The sequence below is a fragment of the Lissotriton vulgaris genome, chromosome 11 (assembly GCF_964263255.1).
Source record: "Lissotriton vulgaris chromosome 11, aLisVul1.2, whole genome shotgun sequence".
Taxonomy (NCBI): Eukaryota; Metazoa; Chordata; class Amphibia; order Caudata; family Salamandridae; genus Lissotriton; species Lissotriton vulgaris.
In genome coordinates, this window is record NC_141699.1 from 670,370,262 (window position 1) to 670,386,116 (window position 15,855).

Consider the following 15,855-nt stretch of genomic DNA (forward strand, 5'->3'; position numbering starts at 1 on the left):
TAGTGAGTAGTGAGTGCAGAGTAGTGAGTAGTGAGTGCAGAGTGCAGAGTAGTGAGTGCAGAGTAGTGAGTAGTGAGTGCAGAGTAGTGAGTAGTGAGTGCAGAGTAGTGAGTGCAGAGTAGTGAGCAGTGAGTGCAGTGAGTGCAGAGTAGTGAGTGCAGAGTAGTGAGTAGTGAGTGCAGAGTAGTGAGTAGTGAGTGCAGAGTAGTGAGTGCAGAGTAGTGAGTAGTGAGTGCAGAGTAGTGAGTAGTGAGTGCAGAGTAGTGAGTAGTGAGTGCAGAGTAGTGAGTGCAGAGTAGTGAGTGCAGAGTAGTGAGTAGTGAGTGCAGAGTAGTGAGTAGTGAGTGCCGAGTAGTGAGTGCAGAGTAGTGAGTAGTGAGTGCAGAGTAGTGAGCAGTGAGTGCAGAGTAGTGAGTGCAGAGTAGTGAGCAGTGAGTGCAGAGTAGTGAGTAGTGAGTGCAGAGTAGTGAGTGCAGAGTAGTGAGTAGTGAGTGCAGAGTAGTGAGTAGTGAGTGCAGAGTAGTGCGTAGTGAGTGCAGAGTAGTGAGTGCAGAGTAGTGAGTGCAGAGTAGTGAGTGCAGAGTAGTGAGTGCAGAGTAGTGAGTGCAGAGTAGTGAGTAGTGAGTGCAGAGTAGTGAGTGCAGAGTAGTGAGTAGTGAGTGCAGAGTAGTGAGTGCAGAGTAGTGAGTAGTGAGTGCAGAGTAGTGAGTAGTGAGTGCAGAGTAGTGAGTGCAGAGTAGTGAGTAGTGAGTGCAGAGTAGTGAGTGCATAGTAGTGAGTAGTGAGTGCAGAGTAGTGAGTGCAGAGTAGTGAGTAGTGAGTGCAGAGTAGTGAGTAGTGAGTGCAGAGTAGTGAGTGCAGAGTAGTGAGTAGTGAGTGCAGATTAGTGAGTAGTGAGTGCAGAGTAGTGAGTAGTGAGTGCAGAGTAGTGAGTGCAGAGTAGTGAGTAGTGAGTGCAGAGTAGTGAGTGCAGAGTAGTGAGTGCAGAGTAGTGAGTGCAGAGTGCAGAGTAGTGAGTAGTGAGTGCAGAGTAGTGAGCAGTGAGTGCAGAGTAGTGAGTGCAGAGTAGTGAGTAGTGAGTGCAGAGTGGTGAGTAGTGAGTGCAGAGTAGTGAGTGCAGAGTAGTGAGTAGTGAGTGCAGAGTAGTGAGTAGTGTGCAGAGTAGTGAGCAGTGAGTGCAGAGTAGTGAGTGCAGAGTAGTGAGTAGTGAGTGCAGAGTAGTGAGTAGTGAGTGCAGAGTAGTGAGTGCAGAGTAGTGAGTAGTGAGTGCAGAGTAGTGAGTAGTGAGTGCAGAGTAGTGAGTAGTGAGTGCAGAGTAGTGAGTGCAGTGCAGAGTAGTGAGTGCAGAGTAGTGAGTGCAGAGTAGTGAGTGCAGAGTAGTGAGTGCAGAGTAGTGAGTGCAGAGTAGTGAGTAGTGAGTGCAGAGTAGTGAGCAGTGAGTGCAGAGTAGTGAGTGCAGAGTAGTGAGTAGTGAGTGCAGAGTAGTGAGTAGTGAGTGCAGAGTAGTGAGTGCAGAGTAGTGAGTAGTGAGTGCAGAGTAGTGAGTAGTGAGTGCAGAGTAGTGAGTAGTGAGTGCAGAGTAGTGAGTGCAGTGCAGAGTAGTGAGTGCAGAGTAGTGAGTGCAGAGTAGTGAGTGCAGAGTAGTGAGTGCAGAGTAGTGAGTGCAGAGTAGTGAGTAGTGAGTGCAGAGTAGTGAGCAGTGAGTGCAGAGTAGTGAGTGCAGAGTAGTGAGTAGTGAGTGCAGAGTAGTGAGTAGTGAGTGCAGAGTAGTGAGTGCAGAGTAGTGAGTAGTGAGTGCAGAGTAGTGAGTAGTGAGTGCAGAGTAGTGAGTAGTGAGTGCAGAGTAGTGAGTGCAGAGTAGTGAGTGCAGAGTAGTGAGTGCAGAGTAGTGAGTGCAGAGTGGTGAGTAGTGAGTGCAGAGTGGTGAGTAGTAAGTGCAGAGTGGTGAGTAGTGAGTGCAGAGTAGTGAGTAGTGAGTGCAGAGTAGTGAGTAGTGAAGAGTAGTGAGTAGTGAGTGCAGAGTAGTGAGTAGTGAGTGCAGAGTAGTGAGTAGTGAGTGCAGAGTAGTGAGTGCAGAGTAGTGAATAGTGAGTGCAGAGTAGTGAGTGCAAAGTAGTGAGTAGTGAGTGCAGAGTAGTGAGTGCAGAGTAGTGAGTAGTGAGTGCAGAGTAGTGAGTAGTGAGTGCAGAGTGCAGAGTAGTGAGTGCAGAGTAGTGAGTAGTGAGTGCAGAGTAGTGAGTAGTGAGTGCAGAGTAGTGAGTGCAGAGTAGTGAGCAGTGAGTGCAGAGTAGTGAGCAGTGAGTGCAGAGTAGTGAGTGCAGAGTAGTGAGTAGTGAGTGCAGAGTAGTGAGTAGTGAGTGCAGAGTAGTGAGTGCAGAGTAGTGAGTAGTGAGTGCAGAGTAGTGAGTAGTGAGTGCAGAGTAGTGAGTAGTGAGTGCAGAGTAGTGAGTGCAGAGTAGTGAGTGCAGAGTAGTGAGTGCAGAGTAGTGAGTAGTGAGTGCAGAGTAGTGAGTAGTGAGTGCAGAGTAGTGAGTGCAGAGTAGTGAGTAGTGAGTGCAGAGTAGTGAGCAGTGAGTGCAGAGTAGTGAGTGCAGAGTAGTGAGCAGTGAGTGCAGAGTAGTGAGTAGTGAGTGCAGAGTAGTGAGCAGTGAGTGCAGAGTAGTGAGTGCAGAGTAGTGAGTAGTGAGTGCAGAGTGGTGAGTAGTGAGTGCAGAGTAGTGAGTGCAGAGTAGTGAGTAGTGAGTGCAGAGTAGTGAGTAGTGTGCAGAGTAGTGAGCAGTGAGTGCAGAGTAGTGAGTGCAGAGTAGTGAGTAGTGAGTGCAGAGTAGTGAGTAGTGAGTGCAGAGTAGTGAGTGCAGAGTAGTGAGTAGTGAGTGCAGAGTAGTGAGTAGTGAGTGCAGAGTAGTGAGTAGTGAGTGCAGAGTAGTGAGTGCAGTGCAGAGTAGTGAGTGCAGAGTAGTGAGTGCAGAGTAGTGAGTGCAGAGTAGTGAGTGCAGAGTAGTGAGTGCAGAGTAGTGAGTAGTGAGTGCAGAGTAGTGAGCAGTGAGTGCAGAGTAGTGAGTGCAGAGTAGTGAGTAGTGAGTGCAGAGTAGTGAGTAGTGAGTGCAGAGTAGTGAGTGCAGAGTAGTGAGTAGTGAGTGCAGAGTAGTGAGTAGTGAGTGCAGAGTAGTGAGTAGTGAGTGCAGAGTAGTGAGTGCAGTGCAGAGTAGTGAGTGCAGAGTAGTGAGTGCAGAGTAGTGAGTGCAGAGTAGTGAGTGCAGAGTAGTGAGTGCAGAGTAGTGAGTAGTGAGTGCAGAGTAGTGAGCAGTGAGTGCAGAGTAGTGAGTGCAGAGTAGTGAGTAGTGAGTGCAGAGTAGTGAGTAGTGAGTGCAGAGTAGTGAGTGCAGAGTAGTGAGTAGTGAGTGCAGAGTAGTGAGTAGTGAGTGCAGAGTAGTGAGTAGTGAGTGCAGAGTAGTGAGTGCAGAGTAGTGAGTGCAGAGTAGTGAGTGCAGAGTAGTGAGTGCAGAGTGGTGAGTAGTGAGTGCAGAGTGGTGAGTAGTGAGTGCAGAGTGGTGAGTAGTGAGTGCAGAGTAGTGAGTAGTGAGTGCAGAGTAGTGAGTAGTGAAGAGTAGTGAGTAGTGAGTGCAGAGTAGTGAGTAGTGAGTGCAGAGTAGTGAGTAGTGAGTGCAGAGTAGTGAGTGCAGAGTAGTGAATAGTGAGTGCAGAGTAGTGAGTGCAAAGTAGTGAGTAGTGAGTGCAGAGTAGTGAGTGCAGAGTAGTGAGTAGTGAGTGCAGAGTAGTGAGTAGTGAGTGCAGAGTGCAGAGTAGTGAGTGCAGAGTAGTGAGTAGTGAGTGCAGAGTAGTGAGTAGTGAGTGCAGAGTAGTGAGTGCAGAGTAGTGAGCAGTGAGTGCAGAGTAGTGAGCAGTGAGTGCAGAGTAGTGAGTGCAGAGTAGTGAGTAGTGAGTGCAGAGTAGTGAGTAGTGAGTGCAGAGTAGTGAGTGCAGAGTAGTGAGTAGTGAGTGCAGAGTAGTGAGTAGTGAGTGCAGAGTAGTGAGTAGTGAGTGCAGAGTAGTGAGTGCAGAGTAGTGAGTGCAGAGTAGTGAGTGCAGAGTAGTGAGTAGTGAGTGCAGAGTAGTGAGTAGTGAGTGCAGAGTAGTGAGTGCAGAGTAGTGAGTAGTGAGTGCAGAGTAGTGAGCAGTGAGTGCAGAGTAGTGAGTGCAGAGTAGTGAGCAGTGAGTGCAGAGTAGTGAGTAGTGAGTGCAGAGTAGTGAGTGCAGAGTAGTGAGTAGTGAGTGCAGAGTAGTGAGTAGTGAGTGCAGAGTAGTGAGTAGTGAGTGCAGAGTAGTGAGTAGTGAGTGCAGAGTAGTGAGTAGTGAGTGCAGAGTAGTGAGTGCAGAGTAGTGAGTGCAGAGTAGTGAGTGCAGAGTAGTGAGTGCAGAGTAGTGAGTGCAGAGTAGTGAGTAGTGAGTGCAGAGTAGTGAGTGCAGAGTAGTGAGTAGTGAGTGCAGAGTAGTGAGTAGTGAGTGCAGAGTAGTGAGTGCAGAGTAGTGAGTAGTGAGTGCAGAGTAGTGAGTGCAGAGTAGTGAGTAGTGAGTGCAGAGTAGTGAGTGCAGAGTAGTGAGTGCAGAGTAGTGAGTAGTGAGTGCAGATTAGTGAGTAGTGAGTGCAGAGTAGTGAGTAGTGAGTGCAGAGTAGTGAGTGCAGAGTAGTGAGTAGTGAGTGCAGAGTAGTGAGTGCAGAGTAGTGAGTGCAGAGTAGTGAGTGCAGAGTAGTGAGTGCAGAGTGCAGAGTAGTGAGTAGTGAGTGCAGAGTAGTGAGCAGTGAGTGCAGAGTAGTGAGTGCAGAGTAGTGAGTAGTGAGTGCAGAGTAGTGAGTAGTGAGTGCAGAGTAGTGAGTGCAGAGTAGTGAGTAGTGAGTGCAGAGTAGTGAGTAGTGAGTGCAGAGTAGTGAGCAGTGAGTGCAGAGTAGTGAGTGCAGAGTAGTGAGTAGTGAGTGCAGAGTAGTGAGTAGTGAGTGCAGAGTAGTGAGTGCAGAGTAGTGAGTAGTGAGTGCAGAGTAGTGAGTAGTGAGTGCAGAGTAGTGAGTAGTGAGTGCAGAGTAGTGAGTGCAGTGCAGAGTAGTGAGTGCAGAGTAGTGAGTGCAGAGTAGTGAGTGCAGAGTAGTGAGTGCAGAGTAGTGAGTGCAGAGTGCAGAGTAGTGAGTAGTGAGTGCAGAGTAGTGAATAGTGAGTGCAGAGTAGTGAGTAGTGCGTGCAGAGTAGTGAGTAGTGAGTGCAGAGTAGTGAGTCCAGAGTAGTGAGTAGTGAGTCCAGAGTAGTGAGTAGTGAGTCCAGAGTAGTGAGTAGTGAGTGCAGAGTAGTGAGTAGTGAGTGCAGAGTAGTGAGTGCAGAGTAGTGAGTGCTGAGTAGTGAGTAGTGAGTGCAGAGTACTGAGTTCAGAGTAGTGAGTGCAGAGTAGTGAGTGCAGAGTAGTGAGTGCAGAGTAGTGAGTAGTGAGTGCAGAGTAGTGAGTAGTGAGTACAGAGTAGTGAGTGCAGAGTAGTGAGTGCAGAGTAGTGAGTGCAGAGTAGTGAGTGCAGAGTAGTGAGTAGTGGGTGCAGAGTAGTCAATAGTGAGTGCAGAGTAGTGAGTAGTGAGTGCAGAGTAGTGAGTGCAGAGTAGTGAGTGCAGAGTAGTGAGTGCAGAGTAGTGAGTAGTGAGTGCAGAGTAGTGAATAGTGAGTGCAGAGTAGTGAGTGCAGAGTAGTGAGTAGTGAGTGCAGAGTAGTGAGTGCAGAGTAGTGAGTGCAGAGTAGTGAGTGCAGAGTAGTGAGTAGTGAGTGCAGAGTAGTGAGTGCAGAGTAGTGAGTGCAGAGTAGTGAGTGCAGAGTAGTGAGTAGTGAGTGCAGAGTAGTGAGTAGTGAGTGCAGAGTAGTGAGTGCAGAGTAGTGATTGCAGAGTAGTGAGTGCAGAGTAGTGAGTGCAGAGTAGTGAGTAGTGAGTGCAGAGTAGTGAGTAGTGAGTGCAGAGTAGTGAGTGCAGAGTAGTGAGTGCAGAGTAGTGAGTAGTGAGTGCAGAGTAGTGAGTGCAGAGTAGTGAGTAGTGAGTGCAGAGTAGTGAGTGCAGAGTAGTGAGTAGTGAGTGCAGAGTAGTGAGTGCAGAGTAGTGAGTGCAGAGTGCAGAGTAGTGAGTAGTGAGTGCAGAGTAGTGAGTAGTGAGTGCAGAGTAGTGAGTAGTGAGTGCAGAGTAGTGAGTAGTGAGTGCAGAGTAGTGAGTGCAGAGTAGTGAGTGCAGAGTAGTGAGTGCAGAGTAGTGAGTGCAGAGTAGTGAGTAGTGAGTGCAGAGTAGTGAGTGCAGAGTAGTGAATAGTGAGTGCAGAGTAGTGAGTAGTGAGTGCAGAGTAGTGAGTGCAGAGTAGTGAGTGCAGAGTAGTGAGTGCAGAGTAGTGAGTAGTGAGTGCAGAGTAGTGAATAGTGAGTGCAGAGTAGTGAGTAGTGAGTGCAGAGTAGTGAGTAGTGAGTAGTGAGTGCAGAGTAGTGAGTAGTGAGTAGTGAGTGCAGAGTAGTGAGTGCAGAGTGCAGAGTAGTGAGTAGTGAGTAGTGAGTGCAGAGTAGTGAGTAGTGAGTGCAGAGTAGTGAGTAGTGAGTGCAGAGTAGTGAGTGCAGAGTAGTGAGTAGTGAGTAGTGAGTGCAGAGTAGTGAGTAGTGAGTAGTGAGTAGTGAGTAGTGAGTGCAGATTAGTGAGTAGTGAGTGCAGAGTGCAGAGTAGTGAGTGCAGAGTAGTGAGTGCAGAGTAGTGAGTGCAGAGTAGTGAGTAGTGAGTAGTGAGTGCAGAGTAGTGAGTAGTGAGTAGTGAGTAGTGAGTGCAGATTAGTGAGTAGTGAGTGCAGAGTGCAGAGTAGTGAGTGCAGAGTAGTGAGTGCAGAGTAGTGAGTGCAGAGTAGTGAGTAGTGAGTAGTGAGTAGTGAGTAGTGAGTGCAGAGTAGTGAGTAGTGAGTAGTGAGTGCAGAGTAGTGAGTAGTGAGTGCAGAGTAGTGAGTGCAGAGTAGTGAGTGCAGAGTAGTGAGTAGTGAGTGCAGAGTAGTGAGTGCAGAGTAGTGAGTAGTGAGTAGTGAGTGCAGAGTAGTGAGTAGTGAGTGCAGAGTAGTGAGTAGTGAGTGCAGAGTAGTGAGTAGTGAGTGCAGAGTAGTGAGTGCAGAGTAGTGAGTAGTGAGTGCAGAGTAGTGAGTAGTGAGTGCAGAGTAGTGAGTAGTGAGTGCAGAGTAGTGAGTAGTGAGTGCAGAGTAGTGAGTAGGGAGTGCAGAGTAGTGAGTAGTGAGTAGTGAGTAGTGAGTGCAGATTAGTGAGTAGTGAGTGCAGAGTGCAGAGTAGTGAGTGCAGAGTAGTGAGTGCAGAGTAGTGAGTGCAGAGTAGTGAGTAGTGAGTAGTGAGTAGTGAGTAGTGAGTGCAGAGTAGTGAGTAGTGAGTAGTGAGTGCAGAGTAGTGAGTAGTGAGTGCAGAGTAGTGAGTGCAGAGTAGTGAGTGCAGAGTAGTGAGTAGTGAGTGCAGAGTAGTGAGTGCAGAGTAGTGAGTAGTGAGTAGTGAGTGCAGAGTAGTGAGTAGTGAGTGCAGAGTAGTGAGTAGTGAGTGCAGAGTAGTGAGTAGTGAGTGCAGAGTAGTGAGTGCAGAGTAGTGAGTAGTGAGTGCAGAGTAGTGAGTAGTGAGTGCAGAGTAGTGAGTAGTGAGTGCAGAGTAGTGAGTAGTGAGTGCAGAGTAGTGAGTAGGGAGTGCAGAGTAGTGAGTAGTGAGTGCAGAGTAGTGAGTAGTGAGTAGTGAGTGCAGAGTAGTGAGTAGTTAGTGCAGAGTAGTGAGTAGTGAGTAGTGAGTGCAGAGTAGTGAGTAGTGAGTGCAGAGTAGTGAGTAGTGAGTGCAGAGTAGTGAGTAGTGAGTGCAGAGTAGTGAGTAGTGAGTGCAGAGTAGTGAGTAGTGAGTAGTGAGTGCAGAGTAGTGAGTCCAGAGTAGTGAGTAGTGAGTGCAGAGTAGTGAGTAGTGAGTGCAGAGTAGTGAGTGCAGAGTAGTGAGTAGTGAGTGCAGAGTAGTGAGTGCAGAGTAGTGAGTAGTGAGTAGTGAGTGCAGAGTAGTGAGTAGTGAGTGCAGAGTAGTGAGTGCAGAGTAGTGAGTAGTGAGTGCAGAGTAGTGAGTAGTGAGTGCAGAGTAGTGAGTAGTGAGTGCAGAGTAGTGAGTAGGGAGTGCAGAGTAGTGAGTAGTGAGTGCAGAGTAGTGAGTAGTGAGTAGTGAGTGCAGAGTAGTGAGTAGTGAGTGCAGAGTAGTGAGTAGTGAGTAGTGAGTGCAGAGTAGTGAGTAGTGAGTGCAGAGTAGTGAGTAGTGAGTGCAGAGTAGTGAGTAGTGAGTGCAGAGTAGTGAGTAGTGAGTGCAGAGTAGTGAGTAGTGAGTAGTGAGTGCAGAGTAGTGAGTCCAGAGTAGTGAGTAGTGAGTGCAGAGTAGTGAGTAGTGAGTGCAGAGTAGTGAGTGCAGAGTAGTGAGTGCAGAGTAGTGAGTGCAGAGTGCAGAGTAGTGAGTGCAGAGTGCAGAGTAGTGAGTGCAGAGTGAGTGTGCAGAATGCAGAATAGTGAGTGCAGAGTAGTGAGTGCAGAGTGAGTGTGCAGAGCAGTGAGTGCAGGTGCAGAGTGGTGTGTGCTGTTGAGTGCAGAGTGCTGTGTATTGGCAATGTAAATGACAATGCCATTTATGATTTAAAAGGGAAAAAAAATGTCATGAGCAATGCCAATAGCTCTACCTTTAATGATGCCGAGACCATTGCATTGCAAATGCTTGTTTTCCAAAGTGCCTAGCTGTCATTTTTTAACCCTAGGTCTGTTGACACCTCGGGAAACCTAGCAAACCTATTAAAATAGGCACCCAGGGAAATCCAGGATGGGGTGATTTGACTGGCTCTCACCAGATTCTGTTACCCAGAATCCCTTGCAAACCTACAGAATTGTCAAAACAAACATTTTCCTCACATTTCTGTGGTGGAAAGTTCTGGAATCTGCGTGGATCCACAAAATTCCACCCAACCCAAAGTGCTGGCGCAAATGTCCTACCCCACAGGGTTTCCCTGAGTCTCCTGAGTAAAATGATACCTCACTTGTGCGGGTGGGGCAAGGGCCTGTGACTGGGAAGGGCCCAAAACATAGGAAGTAAGGGTATAGCACTGAGAAGCGCTACATTTTTTAAATAAGTTTTTAGCCAATTCTGCATTGGACACCCACACAAGTGAGGTATCATTTTACTCGGGAGACTCAGGAGAACGCTGTGGGATAGGACATTGGTGCCGGCACATTGATTCTACACAAAATTATGTGGATCCACGTAGATTCCAGAGCTTTCCTAGAGAGAAATTTGTGAAAAACGTGCTTTTTTCAGCTAACTTTGAGGTTTGCATGGCATTCTGGATAGGATAACATTGGGGGATCCACGCAAGCCATACCTCATTGGACTCCCCCAGGTGTCTAGTTTTTTTAGAAATGTTTGGGTTTGGGTACTTTCCCAAAATGGCCGCCGTGCCCAGGGCCAAAACCCCAGGTGCCCCCCCAAAACCAGGTAGTTTTGTTATAGGTAATTTTGAAGTCACCACAGTACGATTTGGGCCATTTTCTGTTGCAGCCACTATGCCTACCTACACAAGTGAGGTACCATTTTTATTGGAAGACCTGTGGGAACACTGGGTGAGAGGAAATTTGTTGATCCATGCAGATTCCAGAACATTCCCACACAGAAGTGATTTTTTTTAGCAAAATTGGAGGTTTACAGGGGATTCTAGGTAGAAAAAGTTGGGGGACCCACGCAAGCCGTACCTTGCTGGACTCCCGGTGGGTCTAGTTTCCAGGTGGGTTTGGTAGTTTCCTAAAATAGCCGCCGAGCACGGTGCCAAAAACCCAGAAGAACCCCCTTGCAAAACCAGGATGTTTCCTGATAGGTCATTTTGATGTCTCCTCAATTGGTTTTGGGCCCTTGCCTGTCGTTGGTACTTGACCCACCCACACGAGTAAGGTATTATTTTTATCGGGAGACCTGGGGGAACGCTGGGTGGTTGGAAATTAGTGGATCCACATAGATTCCAGAACTTTTCCTGACAGAAATTTGAGAAAAAAGTGATTTTTTCAGCTAAATTTGAAGTTTGCAGGGGATTCTGGATAAGAAAATGTTGGGGGACCCAAGCAAGCCATGCCTCGCTGGACTCCCCTAGGGGTCTAGTTTCCAGGTGGGTTTGGTAGTTTCCCAAGATAGTCGCCAAGCCTGGGGCCAAAAACCCAGGTGACCCCCCCTTGCAAAACCAGGTTGTTTTGTGATAGGTCATTTTGATGTCTCCTCAATAGGTTTTGGGCCCTTGCCTGTCGCGGGTACTTGACCCACCCACACGAGTGAGGTATAATTTTTATCGGGAGACCTGAAGGAACACTGGGTGGTAGGAAATTTGAGGATCTACTTAGATTCCAGAACTTTCCCTGACAGAAATTTGAGAAGAAAGTGATTTTTTCAGCCACATTTGAGTTCATCCCCTTTCCAATGATACCTCTCCCGTCTTTCTACGTGCTGAGGGGGCTGAGATAGCCCCCTGAGCACGTCAAAAGTGAAACTGAAATGAGCCTAAAGGTTCATTTCAGTTTCGGTTTCTGTGAAACGACTTCAGGGCGACATGCGCGCTGATCATCATTTCACAGAAACAGGGGGGCTCGGAAGCTGGGGAAGCTCTGCCCCAGCTCCCGATGCTGCAGGGGAGAAAGAGAAATCCCTCTGGTGCCTGCACCAGAGGGATTTCCGGTTTCATGTGCCACGACGGCCGGGAGCCATCCTTCGCACACAAGCACCATGGCGCAGGACAGCTCCCGACCATCCTGCTCACCGAAAGGGTTAAAATAGAAAGTGTTTGGGGGAGCTATGATGCCTATTTAGCATCTTTCAAGTTTTTTTAGATCATAAATGCGAAAAAAGTCAGGTCATTTGGCTTTTTAGGCAGCATTGCTTCCTGTGATAGGTGCCTTAAAATGTTGAAAGTGAAACTACATGTTTCAGAATGCAATGTGCTCTTACATAAAAGATGAGAGCTGACTGAAGGTGTGATGCATGGCAGCAGTGGGGAGAGGTTGTGGCCTAATAACTAGCGCGGTCAACCTCAAATCTGGTGAACCAGGTTTGAGTCTCAGCAACGACGCTCAACATTTTGTGATTCTGTGCATATCACCTAATCTCCCTGTGCCTAACAAAAATGAATGTGTCCGTCTGTAACTAAACTGGTGCTCATGTGAAGCACTCGATACCTGATACCTTTGGGTCTAGTTCGCGCTACATAAAACTCAGAAGAAAAAAAAATGGGACAAGCCTGCCCTACAGCATCTACTGGCATTCCTACCAGTTGCTGCTTCTCTCATGTCCTTGCACATGGTTAGCCTACCCAGAGAGATCAAGCTCAGGAGTACACTGGAGAGAGGCAAGGTAGTTTTAATACCAGAGTCCCAATGACTTGTTGCACGGAGAACGGAGCAATGGAATTTCTCAGCCAGAATTACTGTTTGAGTCTAGTAATAAGGCCACAGTGTCTTGAAATTACATGGTTTTTAGCCAAGAGTGCGTGTTTGAAATGGAAATATACAAGTTCAGGTACTCCTTGCCCCAGAGTCCCTGGTTGCTGCTGAGAAGTGTCAACAACCTTGAATTAAAAACATTGGAGCTGTGCTGAGAAGTGCCAGTACTATCCCTTCCAAATTAAAGAAGGTCAGGCACTGAGTACATTTAAAGCACTGCCTGGAAAGCGGTCTAAGGAAGTGGCTATTTACCGTGCTGCCAGCAAAACAATCAATCAATCAATCAAGACATTTGTAAAGCGTGCTACTCACCCGTAAGGGTCTCAAGGCGCTGGGGGGGGGGGGGGGTGCTGCTACTACTGCTCGAATGGCCAGGTCTTGAGTAGCCTCCTGAAGGTTAGTAGGTCTTCGGTTTGCCTTAGGAGGATGGGGAGGGTGTTCCAGGTCTTGGCGGCGAGGTAGGAGAACGATCTGCCACCGGAGGTCACTCTTCGGATGCAAGGGGTGGTGGCCCGAGCGCGGTCGGTGGAGCGGGGCTGGCAGTTCGGGCTGTAGAAGATGAGTCGTCTGTTGAGGTATGCTGGTCCAGTGTCGTGGAGTGCCTTGTGTGCGTGGGTGAGGAGCTTGAAGGTGATCCTCTTGTAGACGGGGAGCCAGGGCAGGTCTCTCAGGTGGGGTGTGATGTGGCTGAAGTGAGGGTTGTCGAGGATCAGGCTTGAAGAGGCGTTCTGTATGCGTTGCAGTCGTTTTAGCAGTTTAGCCGGGGCTCCCGCGGAGAGGGCGTTTCCGTAGTCCAGCCTGCTTCTGACGAGGGCCTGGGTTTTTTGCAAAGCCACTGGCCACATAGTACTTTATTTCTGCTATTTAAGCAGCTGCTGGGTAAATACTGAACTGTCCTGTTACTTGCCAGGCCACTGGTTAAATGTTATAAAATATCTGATATATAACCAGCAGCCACATAAACATTACGTTTATTCGCATGGCTGCTGACCTAATAGCACTTGTCGGCTCTTTTGCCAGCAGGTGGATAATAAGGGAAGTTTTTTTTTGTTTGCTTGACTGCTACCCAAATAGTACACAGCCTCTCCTGTAGATGGTGTCCATGCAAATACTGAAGTTTCCTTAGTTTTTGCACCACTGTCTGCCGGCCTGGCTCTGCCCGAGGTCATGACCTTGGAACCTCCAACTCATAACCAGCTTCTGCATGCCTTCTTTGCTACTCATGCACAATAAGATAAAAAAGCATTAACACTTGAGTAAAATTAGGAGACAAATAGATACCCATTTAGGGGCTGATTTGTATAAGGGGAAATCAGAAAGCCCCGCTTAACAAAATTGTGTGTGAGTTCAGAATACTTGTGGGACTTAGTAGACTACAACGTTGCCCTATGTACTAATCTGGGCCATACCCCCCCCCCCCCCCCCCCTTCATTCCAGCAGCGTCCCTGCATTCACTGCGCTGAAAATGAAACTGAAACATCTTTGTGTTGGCCCCGTCACCTTCAGCACCACCCAACCAGGAAGAGGCTCGAACTAATGAGTATGCAGAGAGGAGCTTAAATAGAACTGGTTCGCTCATTCCAAAAAAATCCGATTTTCATTATTTCACAAAACAGCGCGCTGCCATTTGATCCGCTCTTACTTCCAAGGAGATCTCAGTAAACTAATGTTTGCAATAAAGTAACTATTTCTCGCAGCCGGACCATTATTATGTGGCTGTCAGTGAAAAAGCAGGAAAGGGGATTTGTAGATAAACATATAAGCAAAGCAACGACTCACGTTGAGAGGGGGAGTTTTCCGGACTGACTGACCGATAGCAACAGGCGAAAAGGAAAGACATCCAGCCACGAAATCTCCTGCGGTTGAGAAACAGCAATACAGCGAGGATACAAACAGCAGGATACTTCCAGTTCCAGGAGAGGAGCCCCCGTAGCATGGTCCGGGGTCTCTGAGCAACGGCGGAGGTTTTAGTGAAATTAACGCCGCAGTTTACTGCCCCGATATCGGAGCCGCCTGGCATCTAAAGGCCGCTGCGTCCGACTTCTCCCGGTAACTGGGCATACAGTTTCTGTTTGACTTAGGCTTGCTGGGGCGCTCGGCGGACAGGGCTTTCAGTTTCGTTTTCACTTGGACTTGCTGGGGCGGTCGGAGGACAGACAGGTAGGGGCTGAACGCTTGGAAGAGAAAGTGACTGGGAGAGCAAAGGTCCAAAAAATAAAACCGTAGGAGCAGAGCAAATATAAATACAGCCCTTCCACTGTACCTTGTCCGTGTGTGACTAATGCAATGCAGGTGTGTTCTTGTTTATTTCATTATAAAGGTAAAACTATGTGCTATAGAAATTTTTAGAGAGATACACAGTCAGCTAAATTCGAGACTTTTTTAGGTGGTTCGAGCAGGTCAAAACACTAAAGATGCTTTTACATTCTGGGGCAGATTTACAACTTCTGGTGCATCTCTGCAAATCAGCAGGTATGCACCAGAACAGATGCGTCACGCAATCCCCCCTTGCGCCACCACGGATGCGTCGCATTCCCAATGCGGCGCACCATGGTGCAATAAGGGGCAGATGCGTGACGCATCTTGTGGCGTATGGGTGGCACATTGCTGCAATGCACAGGGGTCGCCCATACTTTTTTTTTTTTTTAAATTTTTGTAAACCTTTATTGTGCATAAGCAATACAAATACGGGCCCACAACCGTCAGGCCGGCCACGATACATTTGAAGCACAAGTGCAAGCAGTTTTGTTCCCCAGCGTCATCAGGTGGGTCAGCTACCATCAATGAACATGACACAGAATGAAAGTATGTCGCCGAGGAAAAGGAGCAGTGAAGGTTAATTTTATAAAGTTTTGCAGTCAAAGTATAGTCAGTGAAGAGTAGGAACGCAGGAGATTTGAGTCCGTACATTAATCGCACAACATGAGCAGGCAGCATCAGCAAATGGACACCAATGAAATTCAAACCCTCGAGCAATGTGGTGGCGTAAAGGACCAACAAGAAATGCAATCAGTACTAACGCCCCACCCACAGCGCCACCCATTCCCTGCTAACCCCTATCGCGGACCCAAAACAGAAACAAGGTAAGAAAAGCGCAGAAAATTAGAAAAAATAAGGCCCATAGAAACGAAAGGAGAAAACCTAAAAATACCCCCCCACCCTACATCAATGCGGAGGCTACGGCCTACCCCCCCCCCCCCGGCAGTGTGTCTGTCGCCCATTAAAGAACCCGAAATATAGATCAAGAAAGGAAGGAAGAGAAAGAAGGTGAAAAGAAAAAGAAAAAGGAAGTTCACATTTGAGATATAGGGAGGAAGAAAGAATGAACCCTTCTACCACTCCCTAAAAGAAAAGGAAGGCGGGGAGGAGCCCACCCAAAATCGAGTCACCCGGGCCCCCCAGTCCACGTAACCCTACGCCGTGTGGAACAATCCAAGCAGCAAATATACAGTCAATAAAAAAAGGGGGGGGGGGAACAGGAGTATTCACGGCCAAGTTACCGGGCAACACAGGAGCGACCACCCCTTCAGTAAACATACGACAGATCGTGCCCGCCCCCACCATACGTTAGGATTCGTCACAGTCAACAACAAAATATCCGGTGAGGGCCAAGCACAGAGACTCCCGTGACCCCGTTACATTAAACACCCCCCACCCTTCACAGAACTGAGAAAACAGGATAGTCATAGATCACAAAAATAAGGAGAGTAAATCACACAGCGCAATGGCGCGCGCCGAGGAGGCGCCCCAACCCGGGTCCCCACTCCGCCCTCAGTCACAATACACCAAAGAGGACCTCCCTAACCCTGGCCGGATCTCAGTCGTCTCCCTGAGCATGGCATCGGAGGTAGTCCCGCCCCCGCATGGACAAAGGGGTAAGATGGCCGCCAACGAGAAAACAAAGTTCCCAAAGCACAAAATGGACCTCGCCCATCACACACATCGATGGCATACCAGAAACAAACCGTCCCAATGTCAGCCTGTAGTAGCAAAAAAGAGCTCAGTGAGGGTGCACCGTGCGTGTCAATTGCAATCAACGTAGACAGTTGCCGTGCCAGCCGAGCCTTGTACACACACAGCAACACAGTATCCGAGTGCGGGGACCGTAACAGGATGGGAAACAATGTAGCCTCCACAGGCGAAGCTAACGACGGTCCGCTGGAGTAAGCGCAATGTGGAAGCTGCTCCATCGTACGATTCAGCGGAATCAATGTAGCGTCGTCCATGCAGGGGGGGGGGCACTCGGTGCAACAAGAAGAGCCGACATTCAGAACACTCCCCAATCCAGTAGCGACTCCATCCAATTTTGCCCCAAGCGCTTGGGAACATATGCGCC

General features: G+C 48.5%; 1 protein-coding gene across 1 annotated transcript in view; it reads right to left on the reverse strand.

Annotated features, from left to right (window-relative positions):
• LOC147683316 (ubiquitin carboxyl-terminal hydrolase 50-like) overlaps positions 1-13,718 on the reverse strand; it is a 429,720-nt gene extending 416,002 nt beyond the window's left edge. The window contains exon 1 of the mRNA XM_086943767.1: positions 13,299-13,718. Coding sequence (XP_086799893.1) covers positions 13,299-13,539 — 241 coding nt within the window. The 5' untranslated portion in view covers positions 13,540-13,718. The remainder of the gene's footprint in view (positions 1-13,298) is intronic.
• Positions 13,719-15,855: the final 2,137 nt, after the last annotated feature.